Source organism: Misgurnus anguillicaudatus, chromosome 14 (genome assembly GCF_027580225.2).
Source record: "Misgurnus anguillicaudatus chromosome 14, ASM2758022v2, whole genome shotgun sequence".
Taxonomy (NCBI): Eukaryota; Metazoa; Chordata; class Actinopteri; order Cypriniformes; family Cobitidae; genus Misgurnus; species Misgurnus anguillicaudatus.
In genome coordinates, this window is record NC_073350.2 from 14070546 (window position 1) to 14096882 (window position 26337).

A 26337-nucleotide genomic window follows, 5' to 3' on the forward strand; every position below is an offset into this window, starting at 1 on the left:
CTATGTATTGAACAGAATAGAGAAACTCATACAGGTTTAGAACAACATGAGGATGAGTAAATCATTGTTAAAATTGATGGGGGGGACTGGTGTGGTCCCGGACCTCCTATAAGCATTGAGGGACCCCCTATAAAGCACAAAAATATAAATTAAGGGTTTGTATTAAAATACTACCTGAATCTAAAATTCTTGTGCTGCCCTACCACAAAGCGAAACTGTCCATTATTTGTCCCAATTTCGCAATAAACTAATCTAAAAGATTTCTGTCTGAAATAAATGTAAACTCTCAAGTGTGCCTCACACTTTAGATTTAGGATTGGGTTAGGGGCTTTTAAAATTTTTTTTAAAAAACTATTATTACACAGTAATTTGAGGTGTAACAAATGGTTAGGGTTTGATTTAAGGGTAAATTCGGGATGCTTTGATTAAAACATTAAAATAAAAAAATGTTGATCAAGGATCACATCTTGCCTTATGAAATCACAGCGACCCTATGATGACGGAGGCTTGGCCGAGTGGGTGGGCTTTGCTAGGGGACCCCCATAATCTTTGACAGAAATTAAATTTTTGGTTGAACTATCCCTTTAATTAGTTTTGTACAATTTGCTTTTGCTCCTCTGATTTTGGGGTTAAGGGTGGGGTTTCATGGTTTGAAATGTTTAAAAATGATAATAATCATAAGTTTTTGTACAATGAACTTTGTAAAAATTCATAAGAATTAGCCAACTGGAATTGGTGTCCTTTGCTAAAAATTGACAGCTGCTTGTCTTGCATTTATCAAAAGCAAACTTACAGTGCATTTTATCAGTATGTGTATTCCTTGGGGGTCAATCCCATGAACTCACAGATTTTCTCCAAACTTTGTCATGTATTGAGTCTGACTCGGCAGTCTAAGAGTATTGTTTTATTCATAAATGCTTTACACAACAATACATAAATACATTCATTTGGCAATGAATACAAACGTGCAAGTTCTTGTTTTTAATTTGTGACCCTGTCTGTCAAATCCAAGCTATGAGATTAGGAGCATAAAAGTTTGATTACAATTTTTGATGTGGCCTCACTCAGTCAATATTAAAGATATCAAGGGTATATTTTCACTGATTGTTCTTTACATCATGTAGGATGATTTTTGTTTTAAACAATAAAAAAATATTTTTCACAGATTGGTTAACATATTCCCTTGTTTTCAGATTTAGATGTTAATTTCGATTTTATTATTTAAAAAAACATTTTAATTCCTTTGTGTTTTAATGTACATAAAGTATACCAAATATATTTATGTTTTTAAATTGTAACTCCATTAACACGCTGTTAATTGTAAATGGCATAACCTCATTCACATAAGCCAAGTACAAAGTCATTCAGATCACATAATCATTTTACTGAAAAATAATGATATAAATTAAATAATTTTACAGGATTTACTCAAAATTTAAATAAAAATTTCTGTGCCAAACAGGCAAGGTATATCAACCAAATCTAGCATATATATTAGTCTATCATTAGAAGATGTACATCATTCCGGGTTATGTTTCCCAAAAGCATCGTTAGCTAACTAATAGTCGTTTTTACCATTGAACTTTATTGGTCACGACAGAACTTGTGACCACAGTTGCTTTTGGAAAACGCACCCCTCGGTTCTGAATCCTGTATATCCTCATCAATGAGACTAGCTGATGGGTGCTCCAGTTGTGACGAGTTTGTAGTAAGCTCCCTTAAGGCCCATGAGGTAGTCATGAGTACCCTTCTCGATGACGTAGCCCCGTGACATCACAGCTATGATGTCAGAGTTCTGAATTGTAGAAAGCCGGTGAGCAATGACGATGCAAGTTCTGCCTTCTCGTGCTTTATCCAAAGCTTCCTGTACAGTCTGACATGCGATACAAACAAACACAGTTTTAGGGTCTCAAAAAGACTAATAAAGATCTCTAGTTTATGCTGTCACGCTTACCTTTTCACTTTCAGTGTCCAGTGCTGAAGTGGCCTCATCCAGCAAGAGTATTTTGGGGTCTCGTATGATTGCCCGAGCGATGGCAATGCGTTGCTTTTGCCCCCGGGAGAGCTGGGAGCCTTGGGAACCAACGTTAGTGTTGTATTTCTGCATTACGGAAAAATAGAAACGATTATTTTTGAAGTGGCATTTAGGGGCTTTCGCATCTGAGCTACTCATTATTTTAATATTTATTTTTAATGCAAAAGCATATAGATGAGAATTAATATAGCAAAGTATTTTTATTTCAATCCATGTTTGAGTCAAATATGAACATTTTCTAGATTATTGTAAACCATTTTTTTTCATATTTTACCCAACCCTTGTAATTCTGTACCTCAGGAAGTGACATCACAAAATCATGGAGCTGAGCCTTTTTGGCTGCTGATATGACATCATCCATACTGAGCTCTCGCTGGTTATCTCCGTAACGGATGTTCTCAGCAATACTGCAGTCAAATAAAATCGGCTCCTGGGAGACGATGCCGATCTTAGAGCGGAGGAAAGCGGCGTTGATCCGACTGGATTCGTGCCCATCGATGCGCTAACCAATAAAGGGAAACTGTTAGAATCAAGGGAAGGATTTTATTCACTGTCAGCTAATGCCGTGAGATGTCTTACCACGTGTCCTTTATCAGGATCATAAAATCTTTCCAGGAGTTGAACGCTGGTGCTCTTACCACAACCACTGCTGCCCACAAAGGCCAAAGTTTGGCCAGGCTTGACGCTTACATTCAACCCATTCAGAACCTGAATATCCGGCCTGGATGGGTACGTGAACTTGCAGTCTACGAACTCAATGTCCCCTTTAAAATTATCCTGAAAGAGAAAACGCAACTGAGAATTCAAGAAAACAACTATACTTCCTCTGTCTTGTAGGAGACTTATGAATAAAGTCAATAGTCAACTTTCTTCTGATAAGACTTTTTGTACAACTGCCTTTTAGAGCAAGGTCTTCTCTATCTCTTGACTAACATTGAGGATATTAAAAAAAATAAATAAATAAATAAATAAATAAATAAATATATATATATATATATATATATATATATATATATATATATATATATATATATATATATATATATATATATATATATATATATATATATATATATATATTGAATTACCCATTTTTCTCCTTCATCGCTGTAGACGCTAATTTTGGGAACGCGGTCGAGCAGCTTGAAGAATCGTGCAGCGGAGATCTTGGCTTTGGCGTAGTCTGGTGTATATGATGAGGCTCGACCCAAAGCCGTTCCACTGGTTACGATGGCTGAAATCACTCTGCGGTGACAGAAACAACTCTTAGAAACTCCACACTATGTAAATCACCAATGTCCTGTTTGGTGTACATCCTACCTGAAAACCATGCTGAAGTGTAGCCCCTCTTGGCGCACCAGGTATCCACCAAACCGATAGGATGCAGAATTTGCCATAAAGACCACGCACTGGGCAAAACCGTAACAGACGCCATAAACGTTAGCCTTCTTTTTTGCCGCACGGTACGGGGCTTCCAACTGCGCCTCGTACATGTCCACGAAATCACGCTCTTTCCCTAGGCCGGCGATGGTGCGGATGTTATTCAAAGCCTCCCCAGATATCTACACACAGAGAGAAAGGCATTCAAATGCACGACAACTTCAGAGTACTCAAAACTTTTCTGGAAACCGATAACCTAAAAACATTGAAGTAAACCAACTCAACATTTTTAAGTTGAATAAACTTAACAGGTTTGAGTACAGTTGAGTACATGGTACTGTTTGGGTTTACAGTGTGTATTTTACAGTATGATACAAGTTAGCCATTTTACACCACACAGTAAAAAATTACTTTCTTGCGTATTATTTTTGTCTTGTTTTGAGTAAAAATATAAAAAATGAATACATTTTTTTGGTGACCTAGGAAAATAAGTCTAGTTTTTAGACAAAAAAAATATAAAATTGAAGAGAATTTGTGCTTAAAACAAGCAAAAAATCTGCCAGTGAAATAAGAAAAAATTTCTTGAATTAAGTGTTTATTAAAAAAAGTACACTAATTTCAAGAACAATTATCTTATTCCATTGGCAGATTTATTTTTGCTTGTTTTAAGCACTAATTTACTTAAAGGATTAGTCAATTTTCTTAAAAAAAATCCAGATAATTTACTCACCACCATGTCATCCAAAATGTTGATGTCTTTCTTTGTTCAGTCGAGAAGAAGTTATGTTTTTTAAGGAAAACATTCCAGGATTTTTCTCATTTTAATGGACTTTAATGGACCCCAACACTTAACAGTTTTAATGCAGTTTAAAATTGCACTTTCAGAGGACTGTAAATGATCTCAAACGAGGCATCAGAGTCTTATCTAGCGAAACGATTGTCATTTTTGACAAGAAAAATAAAAAATTACAACTTCTCGTCTATCTGTGACGCGCAAGTGCGACCTCACATTATTGCGTAATGACATGGAAAGGTCACGTGTTACATATATGAAACGCACATTTGCAGACCATTTTAAACATTAAACTGACACAAAAACATTAATTAGTATCATTCCACATACAACAACGTCGGAACGGTACTCTTTCTCCACACTTGTAAACACTGGGGTGGAGTTTCGAAACATCATCCGTGACCTCTTGATGTGATGACGTATTACGTGAGGTCGCGCTGGCGCGTCACACAAAAGAAGGAAGTCGAGAAGTTGTGGTTTAAAAGTGCATATTTTTTATTTTTCTTGTCAAAAATGACAATCGTTTCGTTAGATAAGACCCTTATGCCTCGTTTGGGATCTTTTAAAGTCCTTTGAAACTCTATTAAAAAACCTGTTAAGTGTTGAGTTAAGTGTTAAGTGTTGGGGTCCATTAAAGTCCATTAAAATAAGAAAAATCCTGGAATGTTTTTCTCAAAAAACATAATTTCTTCTCGACTGAACAAAGAAAGACATCAACATTTTGGATGACATGGTGGTGAGTAAATTATCTGTTATTTTTTTTAAGAAAATTGACTAATCCTTTAGGGGCGGTTTCCCGGACAGGGATTATCTTAAGCCAGGACTAGACCTGAGTTTAATTGGGAAATATAACTTGTTTTAACAAACATACCTTACTAAAAACATTACTTATGTGCATTTTGAGCCAAAACAAAGGGCACTGATGTATTTTAAGATATGCCAGTGCAAGTTGTTTTGAGTTTGGACAACTCTTTTATTTATTTTAGTCTAGGACTAGTCTAATCCCTGTCCGGGAAACCGCCCCTTAAAGTTTATATTTTTTGTCTACAAACTAGACTTTTTTTCCTATGTCATTTTGCTCATCAAGAAAATACATCTTAATTGAAGAATTTTTTGATATTTTTCCTGAAAACAAGACAAAAATACTAACTAAGAAAGTCATTATTTGCAGTGCAGGTCAGTGTGGGTTCACCTGCCCTGCCACCTCCATGGCCTCTTTGTCCTGCTTTGCGAATCCGGTGAGCATCTTAGCCTGAAATGCTCCAGAGAGAGCCAGGAAGGGCAAGAAGCATAGGATGACCAGCGTGAGCTTCCAGCTAAAGTAAAAGGAGATGATAATGGCCACACCGATGTTGGTCATAGAATTCACGATCATGCCGATCTGAGAACCTGTGGCCTGGGATGATGGAACGGTCAGAGTTTTACTGCAATTCAGCCTCATTTTGAAATTTGTAATGAAGAATCAGTTTGACAAGTCAATGCTAATAATTTTTACTCACTCCTTGAACTTGTGAGGCGTCTGTGGCAAGTCTTGTGGTCAGAGCACCTGGGCTGTTTTTATGGTCATCAAACCAACCGATCTCCTGACCCAACATCGCATGGAAACCCAGTCGCCTCAATCGGCGAGTTAGCAACTCCCCAGATTTAGAAAATGAATAACCCTAAAAAAAAAGTTTTTAAGTTCACACACTACCAGCACACATTTATGTCCAAACACATTGTATAAGTGGATTTTGTATAATATGGGCCCTTTAAAGAAATAGGTCTCAGTTGTACATGAACAAAAACTTAGTGATTTTTAACTCAATGGTTATTGTGTATCTCATGCCTAGTTATCATATGCATGTTTGGTCACATGACACACAAGATCCAATGAGATTTGGCGTTATCAACATGCCACCATATTAAAACTTACTGTGCTAATCTGTATGCTTTCATGGATATGCAATGTATTGATCACTAAATAAGATAAAACATCACAAAAAAAACTATTGTGTTTTTTTTTTAGAAGACATTTATTAACCCTCTAGATTCATTTAAATTAATTTAATGATGGATGGATGTGCTTTTTGGAGCTTCACCATGTTGACCCCCATATAAAAAATAACATTGTGACTTCATGTAGAAAGTATAGTCATACTGTATCTGAGATGGCATAATGGTGAATAAATCCTATGTGGATGAACTATCCCTTTCAAATAACTATCTTGAGAAGACATACCTGTAACATTTGTGTGAAAAACGAAATCACACCAACAAACACAAAGAACAGACAGATCCCATCGATTTCCCTCCTCTGCTCAACAGGATCAGGCATAGAGAAGGTCTAGAAGGGACACAGATAAAAATCACACACCTGAAGATGTCTAAACTGAGCAGAAGAGATGAGAAAAGTACAACAAAGACTCACCGCCAGGATCTGACTAAAGAGGAGAGAATATACCGGGTTCACCCCTCCGTTCACAGCCGCTCCAATGCTTCCAAAGAGCATGTAGGGCCATTCAGGGATGTTATATTTAAGTATACGGGTCACGGGTGCTGGTTCAACCTCCTCATCATCAGGGAGTATGTCCTTTATAGTCACAGATACAAACAGATGCTCACGTGGTCGTCTGTAATATTAAATGATATCGTGGTGTGTTGTTGAATGCTAACCTTGAGATCGGGAACACGGGTTTCAGAGTACGAGCGAGGACCCAACTCTCCAGCAATAGCCATGGAGGATTCTGGTATAATGTTTGACAACTGAGATCGAGATCTTTGGTGAACAGCGGCCCTGAATTGTAAAGATAAGGGGGGAAAGTGAAGAGATGAAGAAGTGCTAGCGACACCACAGTTATGGGTTTGAATCTTAGAAAGTGCATCTATTGAAGAAACGTAAAAAGCCTGAATGCACTGTAATTTGCTTTTGAAGTGCAAATGGCACAAATGTAAGGAAGAAATGCATTTTTATTTACGTTTACCTCAAGCTCTTACGATAACTTCCTGCTCTATTGAGGCTCTTCTTCTCTGCATCTGGATCACTGCTCATAGCTTCCTCCATTTCTGAGAAGAATCAGTGGAAAACTGAAAATTTTATTTGATTCTTTATTTGCATAATAATGTATTAAAATAGGATTAAAGGCGAGGTGTCAGTCATCATGTTGACCTTAATCTGAAATATTTTGCAGATTGATAAATGATTTTACATTTGTATCTGAGCTTCAGAAGGCCGAACTAACATTGGATTACAATAAAAGATCAGAATGTCCCCATGAAATCAAAACTGACAATTCTTATTTTTAAAACAATATTGCACTGTTCATTATACACAATTTATCTGGTGGGTCATTATTTTTAGTCTAATAAACACAAAAAAAATAAAAGCTGAAAACATAATACTCTTAAAGGAATATTCCATTTTCTCAAAAGAAAAATCCAGACAATCCACTCACCACCATCATGTCATCCAAAATGTTGATGTCTTTCTTTGTTCAGTCGGGAAGAAATTATGTTTTTTGAGGAAAACATTGCAGGATTTTTCTCATTTTAATGGACTTTAATAGAGCCCAACATTTAATACTTAACTCAACACTTAACAGTTTTTTTCAACAGAGTTTCAAAGGTCTATAAACGATCCCAAACGAGGCATAAGGGTCTTATCTAGCAAAACGATTGTCATTTTTTGACGAGAAAAATAAAAAATATCCACTTTTAAACCACAACTTCTCGTCTAGATCCAGTCGTGATGCGCCAGCGTGACCCCACGCAATACGTCATCACGTCAAGAGGTCACAGAGAACGAACGCGAAACTCCGCCCCAGTGTTTACAAGTTTGTTGAGAGAGGACCGTTCCTACGTTGTTGTATGTCAACTGATACTAATTAATGTCTTTGTGTCAGTTTATTGTTTACAATGGTCCGCAAATTTGCGTTTTATATATGTAACACGTGACCTCCCTACGTCACTACGCATTTACGTTACGTTGCGCAGGACCGGACCTAGACGAAAAGTTGTGGTTTAAAAGAGCATTTTTCTTTTTCTTGTCAAAAATGACAATCGTTTCGCTAGATAAGACCCTTATGCCTCGTTTGGGATTGTTTGTAGACCTTTGAAACTCTGTTAAGTTTAAAAAAACTGTTAAGTGATGAGTTAAGTATTATATGTTGGGCTCTATTAAAGTCCATTAAAATGAGAAAAATCCTGCAATGTTTTCCTCAAAAAACATAATTTCTTCTCGACTGAACAAAGAAAGACATCAACATTTTGGATGACATGGTGGTGAGTAAATTATCTGGATTTTTCTTTTAAGAAAATGGAATATTCCTTTAAGGGCCGTTCCCATTATAAAGATAACTACTATAAAAAAATAAAGTTTAAATTTTTTTATATTAAAGAGAATAGCAGAGTTCACACCACAACTATAACGATACAATGAATGAAATCATTGGGATCACTTTCTGAGCTTTTTTCCCCACCTGATGAACGATAAACTCCAGCCAATCAATCTATTTGAACTTCAAGTGCACGCGCACTTGAAATGACAGTGGAGAAGCTCATTGCTGAGGTTTATAACATAAAATTACTTCAGGTATCCAGCGCTTTTTACTACCACATTGACTACACCAAAAGGTAAGATATTATTGCACAAACTACTAGATTCACTGTTTAGTTACGCAAAATGCAGCGTGTTGAGGACATCTGCTGGTTACCCGCTGTGTAAATGCAACAAGAACAACATATTTACATATTCAGTGACATATAAACAATTGCAAAAGTTTTTATTACAAGCAATATACAGTATTAGTTAATGCCATTAAAGGTTAGTGATTTGAGCAAGTACGGACACATGAGCAAATTCGCATAAAGTTATCATTATTGTCCAGTGATGTGGACGCTAATATAGTTATCGTTATGTGATTTACATGTTAAGTCAATGCAAAGACGCAAATAGGCATCCTGCTGTGCGATGTGCGCGAATGGCACGATGCGAATGGCGCGGAAAACACGCGAGTTAAAAATTCTGAACTTTGGTAGAAATTCACGGCACGTTAACTAATCAGGAGTTAACGTGATTACAGGGAGCGAGCGGAGTCTAAGAATCCCCTCCCATGACGCGAATTTCCACGTGAATGTCTCGAATGGCTAGAATTTCCCGCGCGAATGAAGTGAGTAAACTCAAAATGTTCAAGCATCCTACGCGTGAATAGTGCATTTTTGGCGCCTCTACCGCGGCTGGTGTGAACGGACAGTTATAGTTAACGTTATAGTTATCGTTATAATGTGAATGGCCCTTTATGGTGATTCTTCTCTGATGATGTCAGCATCCGTTAACCCCGCCCCCATCAACTGTTAGTCTGCTGCGAGTTCTATTTCTGCATAAAATGCCTACTTTCCGATATCCAATCAATTCACAGTGGGAAACACAAACCACACCCACTATTCTTCACTTTGAGATTCTGTTTCATTGGGAAATACATAAAAATATGGAAGTAAAGTTGGACTTTAAAAAAAAGGACTTTAACAATTTATACAAGATGTTAAATAGAGAAAATAAGGCATTCAAGATGTATTTATAAATTTGATTTGCTATCTAAAATGATTAAATTATTGAAATATTTACTTAAAATATCAGAAGGTACTTTTACTAAATCATTTAGGTCAAGGGGGTGACAAAAAAGTTTGAAACCCCCTGGCTGATACCCCTAAAAGATATAATTTGAGAACCCCTAAAAGATATAATTTGTGAGGTACAAATTACAAAATTGGGCTTAAAGTCGGTTCAGTCAGTGCAAGGACAGATACAAATTGTCCAGTTATAAGCCTCGAAAGTGGCAAACAAGGTCAAAGTTGACATTTGTTAAACATTGTAGCTTTCGATCCACAGAGTTCAATGTATCGGAGAACATTGACACGATTCATGTGAAACGGCTTTACCTCGAGGACCAAAAGCTGAGGAGCAAGAGGGATTTACCTTGTTTGGCTTTCTGGTTGAGTGCTTTGTCTCCTTGGCTCTGAAGAGTAACCAGTGTGAAGTAGACACCTTTCCTTTCCAACAGCTCATCGTGTTTTCCACGTTCCACAGCACGGCCGTGCTCAAATCCCACGATCACGTCTGCATTTTTTATAGTCGATAAGCGGTGAGCGATAGAGATGGTGGTGCGACCCAATCGGACCTTCAACAGAGGATTGACTAGTCTAAATTCACATTCATCCGCATCTGTTTACATGTTTGATTGTGATGCTGACCTTGTCCAAAGCCTCCTGTACGACAGCTTCACTCTCATTGTCCAGAGCAGATGTGGCCATGTCCAGAAGGAGGATTCTGGGATTCCTCACCAGCGCTCGGGCTATTGCGATTCGTTGTTTCTGCCCGCCACTCATCTGGCCTCCACCCTCGCCTACCAAAGTGTCAAATTTCTAAAAAGAGCAGATTTACAGAAAACAAGTTCTAACATTCAAAATGGTCCTTTTAAAGATGTTTTTACATGTAAGGTGGTCTCCTGCCTGTGGTAAGTCCATGATGAAGTTGTAAGCATTGGCCTCTTTGGCTGCATTGATAATGTCATCGGTCGAGACCCCGGGCCGCCCATACCGAATGTTTTCAGCAATGGTGGTCGCAAACAGAACCGGCTCCTGTTCCACAATTCCAATCAGAAATCGAAGCCATTGGATGTTCAGACCTCGGATATCATGACCATCTAATGTAACCTGATTTGAAAAACAAAAACCCATACAGGTCAACGACTTCTTGTATGCATCAATTATATGTCAAGCAGAAGTGAGTTTTCATACCATGCCTTCTTTCGGATCATAAAAGCGTTGGATGAGCTGGACAGTCGTGCTCTTGCCGGCACCACTGGGACCCACAAATGCCGTTGTTTCTCCTGACTTGACTTGTAAACTGAGCTGATCTAAGATCTGTGAAAAGGAGGTGAGAAGAGTTGCAGAGAGCCATCTGGACCAGACGGTGAAAGAGCAGATGGGACTGTATTGGTGTGAATAAATGTTACCTTTACTTCAGGTCTGGATGGATAGTGAAATGTCACATTATGAAACTCCAAATCTCCCTTTACTTTATCTAACTTATATCCAGCTTCAGAGAAACAGTCAATCTCTGGTTCCTGAAAATCAGACAATATTCTTCTCAATCCATCACCATGAGAAGGTCTCGTATAGATTGTGGTGTCAGACATGCAATAATACAGCTGTTTTCTTATATTCTCTTCTATTTAGTTTGCAGAGAGTCTTTTAACTTTTAAATTTTCTTACACTTTTTTGCCATCTTTGTGTGGTCTGCTATCTTTTAGGGTTGTTCTTTTTGCATAGAGAGTGGTCCAAGAGGCCTTGCTATTATATGTATTATTTTGCCTCCAAATTTTAGACACCACTGTACAGTATATGACACCTAATTATGTTTATAACATCAATCCAGTTTTTTGTACGTGTTTTCAGTACGTGTGTGGGATTCTTACGCGATCTATGGTCTCAAAGATAATGGTAGCAGCTCCTCTTCCAGCAGCAAACGCCTCCAGACAAGAAGATGCTTGGCCCAGATTTATAGCAGCAATGAGCACTCCAAAAAACACCTGAAGTACACGCAAAACACATGTGATTGCTTACACGCAGACGGTTTTGAGGAAATCCAAACAAGTGTTTACCTGTAGTAATGTTCCTGGACTGTACTCTTGACTATTTAGCACTAGGCTGGATCCATACCAGAACGCCAATGCATAACAGAGGAAGATGATAAACCACATGTAGCCTGTGAAGAAGCCCATTATCAGACCTTTCCTGATGCCCCATTGCTGGGCAGAGATCAGATTACGATCATACCTGCAGAAAGAAATACGAGAAAAAGGTAATATACAGCACACGATTACAATTAACTGTATGAAAGGTATAAAGATGAGTGTAAGGTACCTCTCCACCTCTTTCCTTTCCCCGCCAAATGCTGCCACTGTTCGTATAGAGGACAAAACCTCATCGGCCACTGCACCTGCTTTAGCATACGCCTGCAGTTCCCTTCCTGTTAGTTTTGCCACAAACTGGGCAAGCACATGTTAACAGTTAATGTCAAAATATAAGCATCTCAATACGAATATAGACAATGATCCATGTGTAGCCCTATTTAAAGGGACTCTCCACTTTAAAAAAAAAAAAAGCTAATTTTCCAGCTCCTCTAGAGTTCAACATTTGATTTTTACCGTTTTGAAATCCATTCAGCTGATTTCCGGGTCTGGTGCTAGCACTTTTAGCATAGCTTAGCTCAATCCATTGAATCTGATTAGACCATTAGCATCACGCTAAAACATAACTAAAAAGTTTTTAATATTTTCCTATTTGAAACTTGACTCTTCTGCAGTTACACCGTGCACCGAGACAGACGGAAAATCAAAAGTTGGGACCTTCCAGGCAGATACTGCTAGGAACTATACTCTTAAACTGGCGTAATAATCAAGGACTTTGCTGCTGTAACATGGCTGCAGGAGGCGTAGTGATAATACGCACTGCCCGAAAATAGTCTTCTGCTATTGAAAGTAACCAAGGGGACTATATTTACTTTGTTTTGCTTTTCCCTCCATTGTACCAAAATTGAACCGAACCGTGATGTCTGAACCGAGGTACGAACCGAACCGTGACTTCTGTGTACCGTTCCACCCCTAATATCTGAGGTACTAATATGAACTCCTTTGGTGTGAAGGTGTACATGTTTACATACACTCATATTTCTTTCTGATCCTAACTTATACTCATGTTTCTAGCACATGTTATTTCTCACCAGAGCCATGAGAGCAGCTCCGATCCCGATCAGAGGAGACACTGAGACAATAACCAGCGTTAGCTTCCAGCCCCTCAAAAAGCCCAAGAGGAAACCACACACAAATGTGGTGAATCGCTGGATGAAAATCCCCACCTGATCCGCAATAGCGTCATTTATCTTGTTGATGTCACTATAGGCAAGATTATAATACAGAGGCAGGCATGAGAAGCTACAACAGCAGTTATTTTATGTTAATGTTGAAGGTTTTATTGTGTAAAGTGAAGTCAAGTCGGTTATATATTTTATGGCACTCTTCACAATGCACACATGATGTATACGTACTCAGACATGCGTGTGTTGAGCTCCCCCACAGAGGTGCAGTCAAACCAACCGATTTCCATCCTCATGACCTTTCTGAAATACATCTTCCTGATGTTCTGAATCTGACGTGCCGCCGCAGTTACCCACAGAGATATCTGGGCCAAACCACAGTTTTACTACTTCAGCAATATTGTAAGGTCATGTAAAGGTAAAAAAACCACCCTCAAAGAAAACAATACAAAAGGAAACTTACTTGAAGGTATCCAAGAACAAAAACGGCCGCCCCGATGCCAACATAATAATAGGCAAAATTGGTCATTTCATATTCAATGTCCAAAACCCTGAAATAGAAGAATATGCCATCATTAATACATGCGTTTTTGTAGACATATTTTCAGGGCCGGTTTTTGCTATGGGCAATGTGGGCGAACGCCCAGGGCGCAATCTATGTGAGGGCGCACGAGCGCACTCAAAAAAAAAAAAAAAAATCCAAGCGGTTTTTTAGACAAACGCTCATTTCCATGTCAAGTTAGTGCTGAGAGTCATACACAGGTTGTGTGCGTGTCAGAAGAGGCACGGGAGAAAGGGGCGGGGAAACCACCATTAACATAGACCCATATACCTACGAACATGTTATCAATTGGATTTTGTGAGAAAAAAAATCTGTAGAGTCATCTACGTGTTGATTGACGGGCGAACGGACGTTGTTGTTGGCAAAATGTAATGCAAAGTTAATGATGTCGAGTCTTCATCATCATCCTGCCATGGATCAAATTAAAAGACCAAAAAAGCCATAAGTTGCCCAGATCAGAAAAATAAGAAAAGAAGATGAGGAAAAATGGGCAAAAGATAAAGGTATGCCGATTTCTACGAGCTAATGTTATTTATATTAGCCTCGCTCTCTTGCTAATATGTTGCTATTAGCCACAGAACACGACTGTTTTTTGTTTTGTTTTAGTTTTGCTGAACTAGCAACTATTAGAATTGAGGCACCATGTCATGCAACTAAATTCACCCATAGGCAACACACAGTCTAGTTTGTGTTTGCAACACAACAAGTGCAAACTCACACAGACCTCCTGACTGTGTCATTTTTTATTGCTATACGCTATATGTGAACTTAAATAACTTCTAATAAAAATTGACATGCCATTTTGTAAGCTACACAGTGATATAGCTTTTTAAGTAATTTGTAGTGTATGCTTAGCATTTGTTAACATCCTATAAACTAATAAAATGTGTGTTATGGTCATTTTAATTGGGTAACTGATGCATGTTTGATGTAAGTGTATCTAACTTACATATTGTATATTAATTGTAAATTCAGGGGCATTTCTGAAATATTTTTGAGTTAGAGCACCCACTGGCCAAAATGAGGAGTCAGATACTTCCACAACCGCCACAGACATGGTTGTGGAGTCTGATGAGGTGTGTGTGTGTTTATATACTGTATTACATGTATTTATCTTGTTTTTCTCTGTTCTTGTTACCTTTTTGTATTTAAGATTATATATAATAAAATAATACATGTTGGTGGCAGGATTTGGGGGTAATTCTTTTTTTCTGGGGGCGGCCAAGGGATGGTTCGCCCAGGGCGTAAATCTAGCCAGGACCGCCACTGCATATTTTAACAAATTATTACCTGTGATGATACAATTGGCTTAGTGTTAATGTATTTATTCACACTATGTTATTAGTAGCCCATATACAAAATTTTTACAGTGTTTTTGAGTGTAAATGCTTTTGCTTTTTTATTTAATTAAGCTTATTTAACTATGTTGGGGAGGAGCAATCAGCTCAAAGAGGTCTCTATATTTAGCCGTCCCTCGCCTCTGTCTAGTGACAGTTTTTGCAGCATCCCTCCTCCACCCCATCGCCTCACTCCATACTGATCTCATGGAAAGTCGTGTTATAGGCACAAAATATTTGATTCATTTATTTGTCTGCTTAGCACGAAATTCTATAAATATTTTTTTACGTGCCTTAAGCATGAATGTCTTTTTTGTGTCAGTCGCACAAATTTCTTTAAATAGTTTTTTAAGTGCCTTGAGCACGAATGTCTTTTCGTGTCAGTCGCACAAATTTCTATAAATAGTTTTTTACGTGCCTCGAGCACGAATGTCTTTTCGTGTCAGTCGCACGAATTTCTGTAAATAGTTTTTTACGTGCCTCGAGCACAAATGTCTTTTTCATGTAAGTCACACAAATTTCTATAAATAATAGTTTTTTACGTGCCTTGAGCACGAATGTCTTTTTCGTGTAAGTCGCACAAATTTCAAAAAATATTTTTTACGTGCCTTGAGCACGAATGTCTTCTTCGTGTCAGTCACACAAATTTCTGTAAATAGTTTTTATGTGCCTTGAGCACGAATGTCTTTTTCGTGTCAGTCACACAAATTTCTGTAAATAGTTTTTTACGTGCCTTGAGCACAAATGTCTTTTTCGTGTCAGTCACACAAATTTCTATAAATAATTGTTTTTTACGTGCCTTGAGCACGAATGACTTTTTCGTGTCAGTCGCACAAATTTCTGTAAATAGTTTTTTAAGTGCCTTGAGCATGAATGTCTTTTCGTGTCAGTCGCACGAATTTCTGTAAATAGTTTTTTACGTGCCTCGAGCACAAATGTCTTTTTCATGTAAGTCACACAAATTTCTATAAATAATAGTTTTTTACGTGCCTTGAGCACGAATGTCTTTTTCGTGTAAGTCGCACAAATTTCAAAAAATATTTTTTACGTGCCTTGAGCACAAATGTCTTTTTCGTGTAAGTCGCACAAATTTCAAAAAATATTTTTTACGTGCCTTGAGCACGAATGTCTTTTTCGTGTAAGTCGCACAAATTTCAAAAAATATTTTTTACGTGCCTTGAGCACGAATGTCTTCTTCGTGTCAGTCACACAAATTTCTGTAAATAGTTTTTATGTGCCTTGAGCACGAATGTCTTTTTCGTCTCAGTCACACGGATTTCTGTAAATAGTTTTTTACGTGCCTTGAGCACGAATGTCTTTGTTGTGTCAGTTGCACAAATTTCTAGAAATAGTTTTTTACGTACCTTGAGCACGAATGTCTTTTTCATGTCAGTCACACTAATTTCTATAATTTTTTTACGTGCCTCAAGCACAAATGCCTTTTTCGTTTAAGTCGCACAAATTTCTAAAAATATTTTTTACGTGCCTTGAGCACGAATGTCTTTTTCGTGTCAGTCACACAAATTTCTATAAATTGTTTTTTACGTGCCTTGAGCACGAATGACTTTTTCGTGTCAGTCGCACAAATTTCTATAAATAGTTATTTACGTGCCTTGAGTACAAATGTTTTTCTCGCATCAGTCGCACAAATTTCTATAAATAGTTTTTCGTGACCGTGGGACAATTTTCTTTTTCGTGTCATTTTATGTATTGTTTTCTCATTGTTTTTTTCCTATTTTTTACCATTGGTGCTTTGGGTTAGATCACTTTTTGTTACAATTTTAGACATCCAAACCCCAACTCTAACCCCAACTCCAGGCGAGAATAGTTATAAACTCGGAAAAAAAACATGTAGAAACCAATACATAAAAGTACATCCTAAACCAAACCCCAAATCGTGCCACAGACATGAAAAACTATTTATAAAAATTCAACACGAAAGAAAGTGACACGAAAAAGACATTCATGCTCAAGGCACGTAAAAAAGCAGAATTTCGTGCCATGGACACAAATAAATTAATAAAATTTTTTGTGACTATAACACAACTTTCCATGGGATCATGTTGCATCACTCTTAGCTAGTACATCTATCCCAGTTAAAGACAGGGGAGTCCTCGAAGCACTCCCCCCAAATATGCTTCATTATCATATTATCTCATTGATTAAATGTTAAAGCAAACCCGTGAATAATCTTGTTAAATTAACTTAATGCATTATAAGCAAACATTAACAGTAAACAGTAAAATATATATTATTTTTTATTTATAAACTCGGGGACATAAATGCTGCAAAAAGTATTGTTTCTTGGTAATACATGATGGATGTTATTGTTTGGGGATGAAGTTCTTACCATTTAAAACTAGTAGCCGTGAATATGAAAAATAAAGTGATACTATCTAATGAAATAAAATGTGCTAAAAGTGTGTGACATTTGACCTTGTTTTATCGTACTCTCTCACCCGCATGTTGTGGTCATGTTTAGAGACAAGTTTTCTTCTTCTGTCAGGTTTCGCCACTGAATGGTGTTATTCCGACATTCTTTCTCTGGGTCTTTAAGCTCATTGAGCTCAATGTCATAGGCGATGAAGGTGTCGGTCAGCAGGCCGAACACGAGCAGCACCAGCGGTTGGGCCGAACCGTGCAAAACAGCGCACACACTTCCCAAGACCATCATACAGATCTCTCTGCCACTGGCAAAGCGAAACTACAGGAGAGGAACAATATCATTCCTCAAATAGAACAATCACAAAACATTGTACCTAATGAATTTAGATTATTTAAAGGTATAGTCTATTCTCCTTATGAATGATTAAACTTTAGGTGAGAAGTATTACCAGTTGAAAGAAGCCAACACGAATGGCAGATTCTTCAGATTCTTCTTTTTTGCCATTTTTGGACCTGTAAAAGAAATAGTTTGTGTTGCTCAGATAAGAAGTGAGAAATCAACCAACTTCAATCATGAAAAGATAAAGGTATCATACTTCTTATCCTTGCTAGACGACGACATTGTCCTGTATTAAAAAAAAAAAAACATTTAGTTAAAGAAACATAAAAATGTAAAAGAAACAAACTATCAGTAAATAAATGTGAATAGGTTGAAAAACCGAACGTACATATAATCGTCATTCTTTTCTGTAACACAAAAAACATTCATTATTCTCTGCGTTTCATGAATTATTTGACAATATATTTGAAGATTACAAAACTAAAACAGAAGATTAGCTTACCCTCATCTGAAAATTCATAGCTGTCATTTTCTTGTCCCAATTTCTTGACGCTGCGCAGCTTTACAGTGCCTGGCATTGTTTTCACTATTCTCCAAATTGTAAAGAAATGTATGCCATAATAAAGTGACAAATGTTACAGAAATCATCACATGTATCGTTTCAAATTTCAACTCAAATCAAAACCTACCTGCTTGATCCAAATGTGACACTTCTTAGGGAACTGTGCCAAATCTGGTACAGCTGAAAAGATTATCTTGCTGTGAAAAAGTTTCTCAGGATGCTCCTAAAATCCAGGCATGTTCTTGAAGAAATCTGGATTGAGCTCCCAGAATGAACTGGAGTGATATGCACTGGAAAAGCTCTCGGTCTTTACCAACAGTATAGTATGTGTGTAGTTAAATTTGGTGGTTGGTTAAGGTAACTGTCCTGCAGGTTTGTTCTGCTACAAAGGGTGAATGAACCCCTTATACAAACACTGGCACGAGATAACTGTAGCAAAAAAATAAAGTGAACTATTCAGCCACATGGTTCACGGGGTCTTTAAAGTGTATGGTCATAAAGGGCAATTGTTATTTCTATAACTAAATTATGATGAAACTGATCAAGCCATAGTGACTTTATATGTAATATATCAATTTTCCATAATATTACAGGCCATGGTAGATGTCTAAATGTGACCAGATTTCTCTGATAGACTATAGTAAGGTAAAGGCTTGTTAGGTCATTGCCCTTACCATGTTTCTGTCCTGCAGGAACATAATTAAACTTTCATGCACTTTGTTTGGAAGTTACTTGAACTTTATTATTTCCCCTGTGAGCATTACAAACAAACCTTGCAAAAAAATGTAATATTGTAGCCTATGTTAATAATATAAATATGATGATGTGGGTGATAGTCAAGTACATCTGAGGAGTGTGTGCAATTACTTTACAACAGTGGTTCTCAAACTTTTTCAGCATGCGGCCCCCCCATGTGTACCTTTGCGCCCCCCCCCCAAAAAATTTTTTTATGACAAAACCCAGTTCTAAAACTTAAAATTGTAATTAAACAAAACATTTTAAATTATACAAAGTAGTGCTGTTGGTTAGTAGCCTTATTTATTTATTTATTTTAATTACACAGAATTCGTGATAAATGTATTTTATAAAATGTAATATTCAATCATTTATTCTTCACTTTTCTTTATTAATTGTGTGTGTGACGTATTTTGCTACTCAATGTTTATATCAAACTTGATACTGTCAAACTCTGTTATCAAGGTATTAAAAATAAAATAATGACTTTGGACACTACATTTAGTAGTTAATGGGGACATTTCACAAGATTTTTTTAAGATGTCAAATAAGTCTTTTGTATCCCCAGGGTATGTATGTGAAGTTTTAGCTTAAAATACCATATAGATAATTTGTTATAGCATGTTAAAATTGCCACTTTGTAGATGTGAGGGAAAATGTGCCATTTTGGGGTGTGTCCTTTAAAATGCAATGAGTTGATCTATGCACTAAATGGCACTGCCATGGTTGGATAGTGCAGATTGAGGGGCGGTATTATCGCCTTTTGACATCTTTATTTTTCAAATGCTTGCAGAGAATGGTTCACCAAAACCAAGTTACTGGGTTGATCTTTTTCACATTTTCTAAGTTGATAGAAGCACTGTGGACCCAATTATAGCACTTATGCTGCCTTCACGTGCTATGGGAAAGATGATATTTTCCATTTGTGAACTGGTATTTACCAGCGTGTTGTGTTCAAGTGCATTTTCCATTTGTGAACTAAAATTTACCAGTTTGCTGCGTTCAAGTGCATTTTCCATCTGTGAACTGGTATTTACCATTGCTTTTGTTGTCATTCAACCATTCACGACGTTGCTGCTGCTCTCCGCCATTTTGAAAAGGTCAAAGGTAATCTAATCTCGGCAACTCGGGCATCAAAATATTTTGCCCAGTGGAAAATAGCACATGAGGGGTGTTCATGTGCATTTTCCAAGTGAGATTTTGGTATTTACCATAATTACGATAGCACGTGAAGGCAGCAACATGGAAAAAGTCATATTTCCGTGATAAGTCCCCTTTAAAACAAACATTTCCAAATAACTTTATCATATCCCTGCTGAAATAAACAATAAAACCATTACAGAAAATTCTAATGGTTTTATTGGGAATTTTACTGGTTCTAATGCAATATGGCCCAAAACACACTACAGTGTAGTGGTTTTAATGGTAAAAGCTAATGGTTCCTATTGATGTTTTAATGGAAACCATTAGAATTTTCTGTAATGGTTTTATAGTTTTTTTGCAGCAGGGATGGGTCAAGCGGTAAATAAGGACACATCCATAAAGAAATTCAGCTTTGTAAAATACTACAGTGTTTTATTTGGGTTTCTTAGAAATGCTATAATGATTTCAACATTTAAGCAACCTTGACCATTCATATAAATGCATTTAAGAAACATTATAACCGACGAGTTTCTGTGCTACTTTAAGGAACGCATCTACTTATTATTTTCTTATTTCATTCATCTGTTGCCACGGATGACTTTTAATTAATTTGCGAAGTCTTTAAAACAGTTTCTTGTACAATTGCGCCCTCTGCTGCCACACATGAGATTGAGCGTCCCAAAAAAACCCCGCTTTTACGCGCATGCGTATTAAAACAACCATGACGTCACAGATATATATATTTCTATACGTCATCGCAGCTCAGTCTGTGAGAAGTTTTTGATTACAGTATAGACCTTTAAATGAACTTCATGCAGCGCTGAGCAGAGGGACTCTTGTCATTCGTCGATCGGTCTGTACGCACACTGAGAGGGTTTGGGACATCAGATATGAATGTGGACATTCCTGAAAACCGCATTCCTAAAATTACTTTAAAAGCTGCTTGAATATTTCACTACATGTTAACAGTCTGCAAGATTTCTGCAGTTGAACACATCGGGAAGGCTTGACTCTCCAAGGATAATTTGACAGGTGGATATGGTTTATTCTCTAATATATAAATTCAGTTTTCTTGGGCTTGTGTCAATCTTAAAAAATTAATAACAAAACGCAACATAAAATATTTATAGGATTTATATGTAGCCTAAGGGTAAGGGTTAGTCCTCCGTGTTTGAACTTGAATTTATACATGGTTGGAACAACATGAGAGTGTGACATATGATGACATAATTTTCATTTTTGGGTGAACTATACCTTTAAATTACAAACCAACAGGCTGGGTTCGTCCTTTTTTTTTGTAAATAACCCAGCATATTTAGAGTGTAATCCGTGTTAATTTACTGTATTCATGTTTTTTTCTTTTTTATTATTTCATTCATTCTTTTCTATTCATTTATTTCGCTACCACACATATATTTATGTTTTATTTGTTAAAATTGAATAAATATGTTATTTCATTTAAAGTTGGTGTAGTGAACTGTAATGCAGTCAACAGACCTGGAACTACTTTATAGATGTGCATTTACTGAAAAATAATGCACACACATACAATGTTTTTCAACCAATGATAATGAAGCATTTAACAGCCCTGTGGTATAAGTAAATATGCCATTTAAACTCTGTAAATATACCCTACACCCATTCAGACTTAATTTAAATACAAAGTAAATTGCTCAGTGCAGTGGACGCTGTGGGGCTATTAGTTTAGATGATCTTACGCCTATTTCTGTGCTTGTCCACACTAAAAAGTCATTTTTAAACAAATTCAGCACTGTTAATGCGTGTGGTGGTTCTCACAAATCACCTGAAGGGGTTAATTTGTGCCCGGATCCTTTGAGCTTAAATCCCGGCACCTGTTTTGGGTATGCACTGCTGTTATGCTGACCTGTAGCCTATATGTTTTATCAATTTAAATCAGTAAAAATAACATTTAGAACTTAAGATCATGTTTTTTTACGCTTACAATATATGGAGTGTTACCATCTCTCATCTTACTGCACTGTCTCAAAATTATGAAGTGTCCATTATTTCATTTCATTTATTAATTTATAGAGCACATTTCCAACAACAGGAAGTTGAACCAAAGTGCTGTACACCCATACAACAATAAATAAATAAAAGGGTACAAAAACAGCACAGCATAAACATCATAAAACAGCACAGCATAATAAAACATTACAAAATAGTATACAAGAGAAGCACACATGAGTCAACAATCTCAACTCACAGATTCTCCACTTGAGAGGTGAATTTTTAGGTAGTTTTTAAAAGACCCTAATGTGGGGGCAGATCTAATATGGAGTGGAAGATTATTTAGACCATTTAAACACTTATAAACAAAGCAAAGAAGTTTAAAATCCACTCTCAATGAAATAGGAAGCCAGCTGAGAGAATCTAAAATAGGGGAAATATGATCGAATTTACAGGTTCCAGTCAAAAGTATTGCAGCATTATTCTGTACTCCTTGTAAATGATTTAAAGTTGAATGAAAAACACTGACATAAAGTGAGTTGCAATAATCTAATCTTGAAAACACAAAGGCATAGATTAACATTAAGTCCTTTACTTTCTGTAAATATATTAAAATCCTGTATTAAGTTTTAAAAACTCATTTATTATACCATGTTGCTCCTTTTTGGGTGTGCAGGAAAAAGTGTTTTTGTGTGTCTTTCTATAAATGCAAATGAGCCGCTACTTCCCTCCCTATTAACTGTTATCTGTACGGAAAACATACACTGTTTTTAATAAAACAATCATCTTACTTCATTCTTGTAATTGTTACAGCCAACACTCACCGTACGGTGACATAAATGAGAGACAGGGTCACCCAATTATGTCTAAAATCAATATAAAAGTAAAAATATCATTATAAATTTGTTTATGTTTGTTTGGATTTCATTTAATTCATGTGCTGCCTATTGAAATATATATATTCAATATATTAAATATTCATATTCTCCCACATATTTGAAAATCATAACTGTGCTTATCTCTGTGGTTTGTATAAGTAGCACAAGGGTGGTAATTGACAGGAAACACAGCGTTACACCATCTTGCTGTTAACGTTTCTTTAGTCACTTCGCCTTTCCTACAATATGAACCATTGCAGTGAATCCATTGTAGTTGTCAATCCTTTTAATGAAAGCATGACATCAGAAAGTTGTGAAAGAATAACTGCGTTACAAATTTGATCAGTTTAGTGTTGCGTACCCTTCAGGACCCCTCAGTCACTTCTTCTCTGCTTTATGTTTTAACAGCTATGTTTCTCTACATTTTTGGATTGGTGGTCCTGTATTACATCGTGAGATGGTACAGGGAGCTGGATCGAGTTCCAGACAGAGGGAATAAATACGTTTTTATCACAGGGTGCGATTCTGGTTTCGGGGAGCTTCTCGCAAGGCATCTGGATAAGTGTGGATTTTGCGTCGTGGCAGCGTGCTTGACAGAGAAGGGAGAGGAGGAGCTGAAAAAGTCGTGTTCGTCTCGACTGTCTACCGTCCATCTGGATGTCACAAACTCTGAGAGCATTGAAAAAGCATCCAGGTTTATTAAAAATCTGGTTGGCGAGAAAGGTAAGGAATTAGATTGGGCCTGGTATTGAAATAAAACACTGATGTAACTAAAGAATTGAGTGTATTTTACTTTAAAAATCTGCTACTTAAAGGGGCCATGGCACAAGACTTTTTTAAGATGTCAAATAAATCTTTGGTCTCCCCAGAGCACATATGTGAAGTTTTAGCTCAAAATACCATATAAATAATTTATTATAGCATGTTAAAATTGCCACTTTGTAGGTGTGTGCAAAATGTGCCATTTTGGGTGTGTCCTTTAAAATGCAAATGAGTGGACGAAGTGCAAACATTGATCACAATGATGGTGGTTTGTTGCAATTGAAACTCAATTGTGCTGTGAATTATTTTCTCGTTCTCTCTTTTTCTCTCCACTAATTGGCAGTGCTGTGATTGGATAGTGCAGATTAAGGGGTGGTATTATTATAATAAGAGCTCCTTATGACATCATAAGGAGAGCCAAATTTCAACTACCTATTTTTTCACATGCTTGTAGAGAATGGTTTACCAAAACTAAGTTACTGGGTTGATCTTTTTCACATTTTCTAGGTTGATAGCACTGGGGACCCAATCATAGCACTTAAACATGGAAAAATCCGATTTTCATGCCATGGCCCCTTTAATATCTGTTTGGCTAAAATGATAGAAACATACTTATTTGAAATAAAAGCAAAACTATACTGTCTGTTTGGCAGGTTTATGGGCTTTGGTGAACAATGCTGGTATATCTGTAGCATCAGCGCCTGCTGATTGGCTGACACTGCAAGACTATAAAGCCACGCTGGATGTTAACCTTTATGGTGTTATTGGTGTGACCCTAAGCGTTCTGCCACTCATAAAAAAGGCCAGAGGTCGTGTGGTGAACGTATCAAGCGTGGTTGGAAGAATCAGTCCTACCAGTGGACCGTACACTGTTTCTAAATATGGTGTGGAGGCATTCAATGACTCTCTCAGGTAAAGCAAAAAAGTGTGGTAGGACCTAAAGAGTCGATGCATTGTGTTGTTTTATGTTTTGTTGCGTTTTTGTTTTGTTTTAGGAGGAACATGTATCACTTTGGTGTGAAAGTTTTGTGCATTGAACCAGGATTCTTCAAAACCCAAGTGGCAAACATGGACGTCCATTTGAGGGGTATGAAGAAGCTTTGGGAAAGGTTGCCGGTGGAGGTCAAAGAGGAATATGGAGATGATTATATTCAGAAAGGTAGTTGCTGTAATACTTTTTTAATACTGATAAAATGTATAGCTTGAATGCACTGTAAATCAATTCTGCGTCTGCAAATGTGCATAAATGTAGCTACATGACAAGCACCTCGTCCCACACCAAAATATATTCAACCTCACCATTCCCCTTAAATTTCTTTACAATCTGAGCACGGCTGATCAGTATATATTTTTGTTTTATAAGTGAACTTGAGATGGCAATATGTTATCCGAAAGTAGCGTGTGGACACCCTCTTCTTATTATTGTGTTAGGCGGAGACCCAGTTTTCTAATAATGCAAGTAAACAGTTTCACAGGTATCTACATACTTTGGGCTATGATGTGTATTATCTTAATTTCTCCTAATTGTTTGACTCTCAATCAGTTGAAAATGTGATGAAGAAGTACTCCAAGACACTAGACAGTGATCTGATGAAAGTGGTGAACTGCATGGAGCACGCGGTCTCGGCTGTCCGTCCCCGTACCCGTTATTCTCCAGGGTGGGATGCAAAGTTCTTCTGGTTGCCTCTTTCTTACCTCCCCACCTGCATCTCTGACTACCTGCTGCTCGATAAAGCTATTAGATCAGCCAAATGAATCCTTCTACCAACTAGCAACATGGTCAGCGGTGCTATTTTACATTCCTAACATGCACTATTTTTTTTTAGATTTTTTGGTATAACTTGGCACAAAGATGACTTTTCTCAAACATTAACTGGTTTAATTATAAGTAGAGGCGCACATTATTTTGACTTCATGCCGTCGGGATTAGTCACACTTACAAACAAGTTTAAACGTGTTGCCTTGAAAATGCACTAATATTCACGCCTTAGTTTTGTTTTTGCCGTATTCACTTAAGCTTGAATTCCAATAACATATTGCAATTAAAACTGCAAGCAGTGATGGAAGGGCCCTCGCACACATGACACCGCCACGCTGTGGCATGAGAAGAATTAAAGGGAACAGTAGTAAATAGGCATTTAAGCATGTAAACATAGGTGAACCATTTAAAAGTGTAGTATAATGTGCCACATTTCCTGTTGCTAATTACAAATGACAGCGAGGTAGCATCGTGTAAGATAGCATGAGAGAGAGAGTATTATCATTGTAAACATGTTACTTCCTGTTACCAGCTGGTGGCGCTATGACTATTACTCTGTTATTAACTTATTAACTGACTATTGGCATCATAAGTGACTATCAGTGATGGGAGTAACGCGTTACTGTAACTTCACTATTTTTTTAAATCAAGTAACGCAATTACAATTACTGAAATTTAAATGAGTTTGTTACTCGCGTTACTCTATTTTGTAAAAAATAGACAAGACATATCTGACGTCGCAGGACTGTAGTTGGCGGCGCAATGATTCATTACACTTCATCATAGCTGACAGTGCATATAGAATGAACATGAAAAATCGAAACGGGACAACATACCTTTG

General features: G+C 37.1%; 2 protein-coding genes across 3 annotated transcripts; one reads left to right on the forward strand and one right to left on the reverse strand.

Moving 5' to 3' along the window:
• Positions 1-889: 889 nt before the first annotated feature.
• On the reverse strand, positions 890-18577 carry abcb11b (ATP-binding cassette, sub-family B (MDR/TAP), member 11b). Of its 2 annotated transcripts, none has more exons than XM_055183331.2 (29): positions 18376-18577; positions 18189-18272; positions 18075-18093; positions 17943-17972; positions 17796-17859; positions 17421-17665; positions 13526-13613; positions 13294-13427; positions 12970-13141; positions 12111-12235; positions 11849-12023; positions 11663-11776; positions 11201-11311; positions 10983-11108; positions 10695-10898; positions 10437-10607; positions 10162-10363; positions 7172-7253; positions 6864-6984; positions 6619-6780; positions 6430-6534; positions 5708-5869; positions 5401-5604; positions 3356-3597; positions 3124-3280; positions 2615-2812; positions 2331-2537; positions 1955-2101; positions 890-1873 (listed from the first exon to the last, which is right to left on the reverse strand). In XM_055183331.2, the coding sequence occupies exons 2-29, from the start codon at positions 18262-18264 to the stop codon at positions 1673-1675; spliced, it is 4044 nt and encodes a 1347-aa protein (XP_055039306.2). In that variant the 5' UTR covers positions 18265-18272; positions 18376-18577; the 3' UTR covers positions 890-1672. The 2 variants fall into 2 exon arrangements, with proteins under 2 accessions (XP_055039306.2, XP_055039307.2); XM_055183332.2 differs by having other exon boundaries at positions 18189-18277.
• Positions 18578-20859: 2282 nt separating this feature from the next.
• LOC129428083 (17-beta-hydroxysteroid dehydrogenase type 6) lies at positions 20860-25774 on the forward strand. Its single transcript, XM_055184982.2, has 5 exons — positions 20860-21158; positions 23384-23698; positions 24391-24649; positions 24733-24896; positions 25281-25774. Exons 2-5 carry the CDS (start codon positions 23386-23388, stop codon positions 25490-25492), a joined length of 948 nt encoding a protein of 315 aa, XP_055040957.1. The 5' UTR covers positions 20860-21158; positions 23384-23385; the 3' UTR covers positions 25493-25774.
• Positions 25775-26337: the final 563 nt, after the last annotated feature.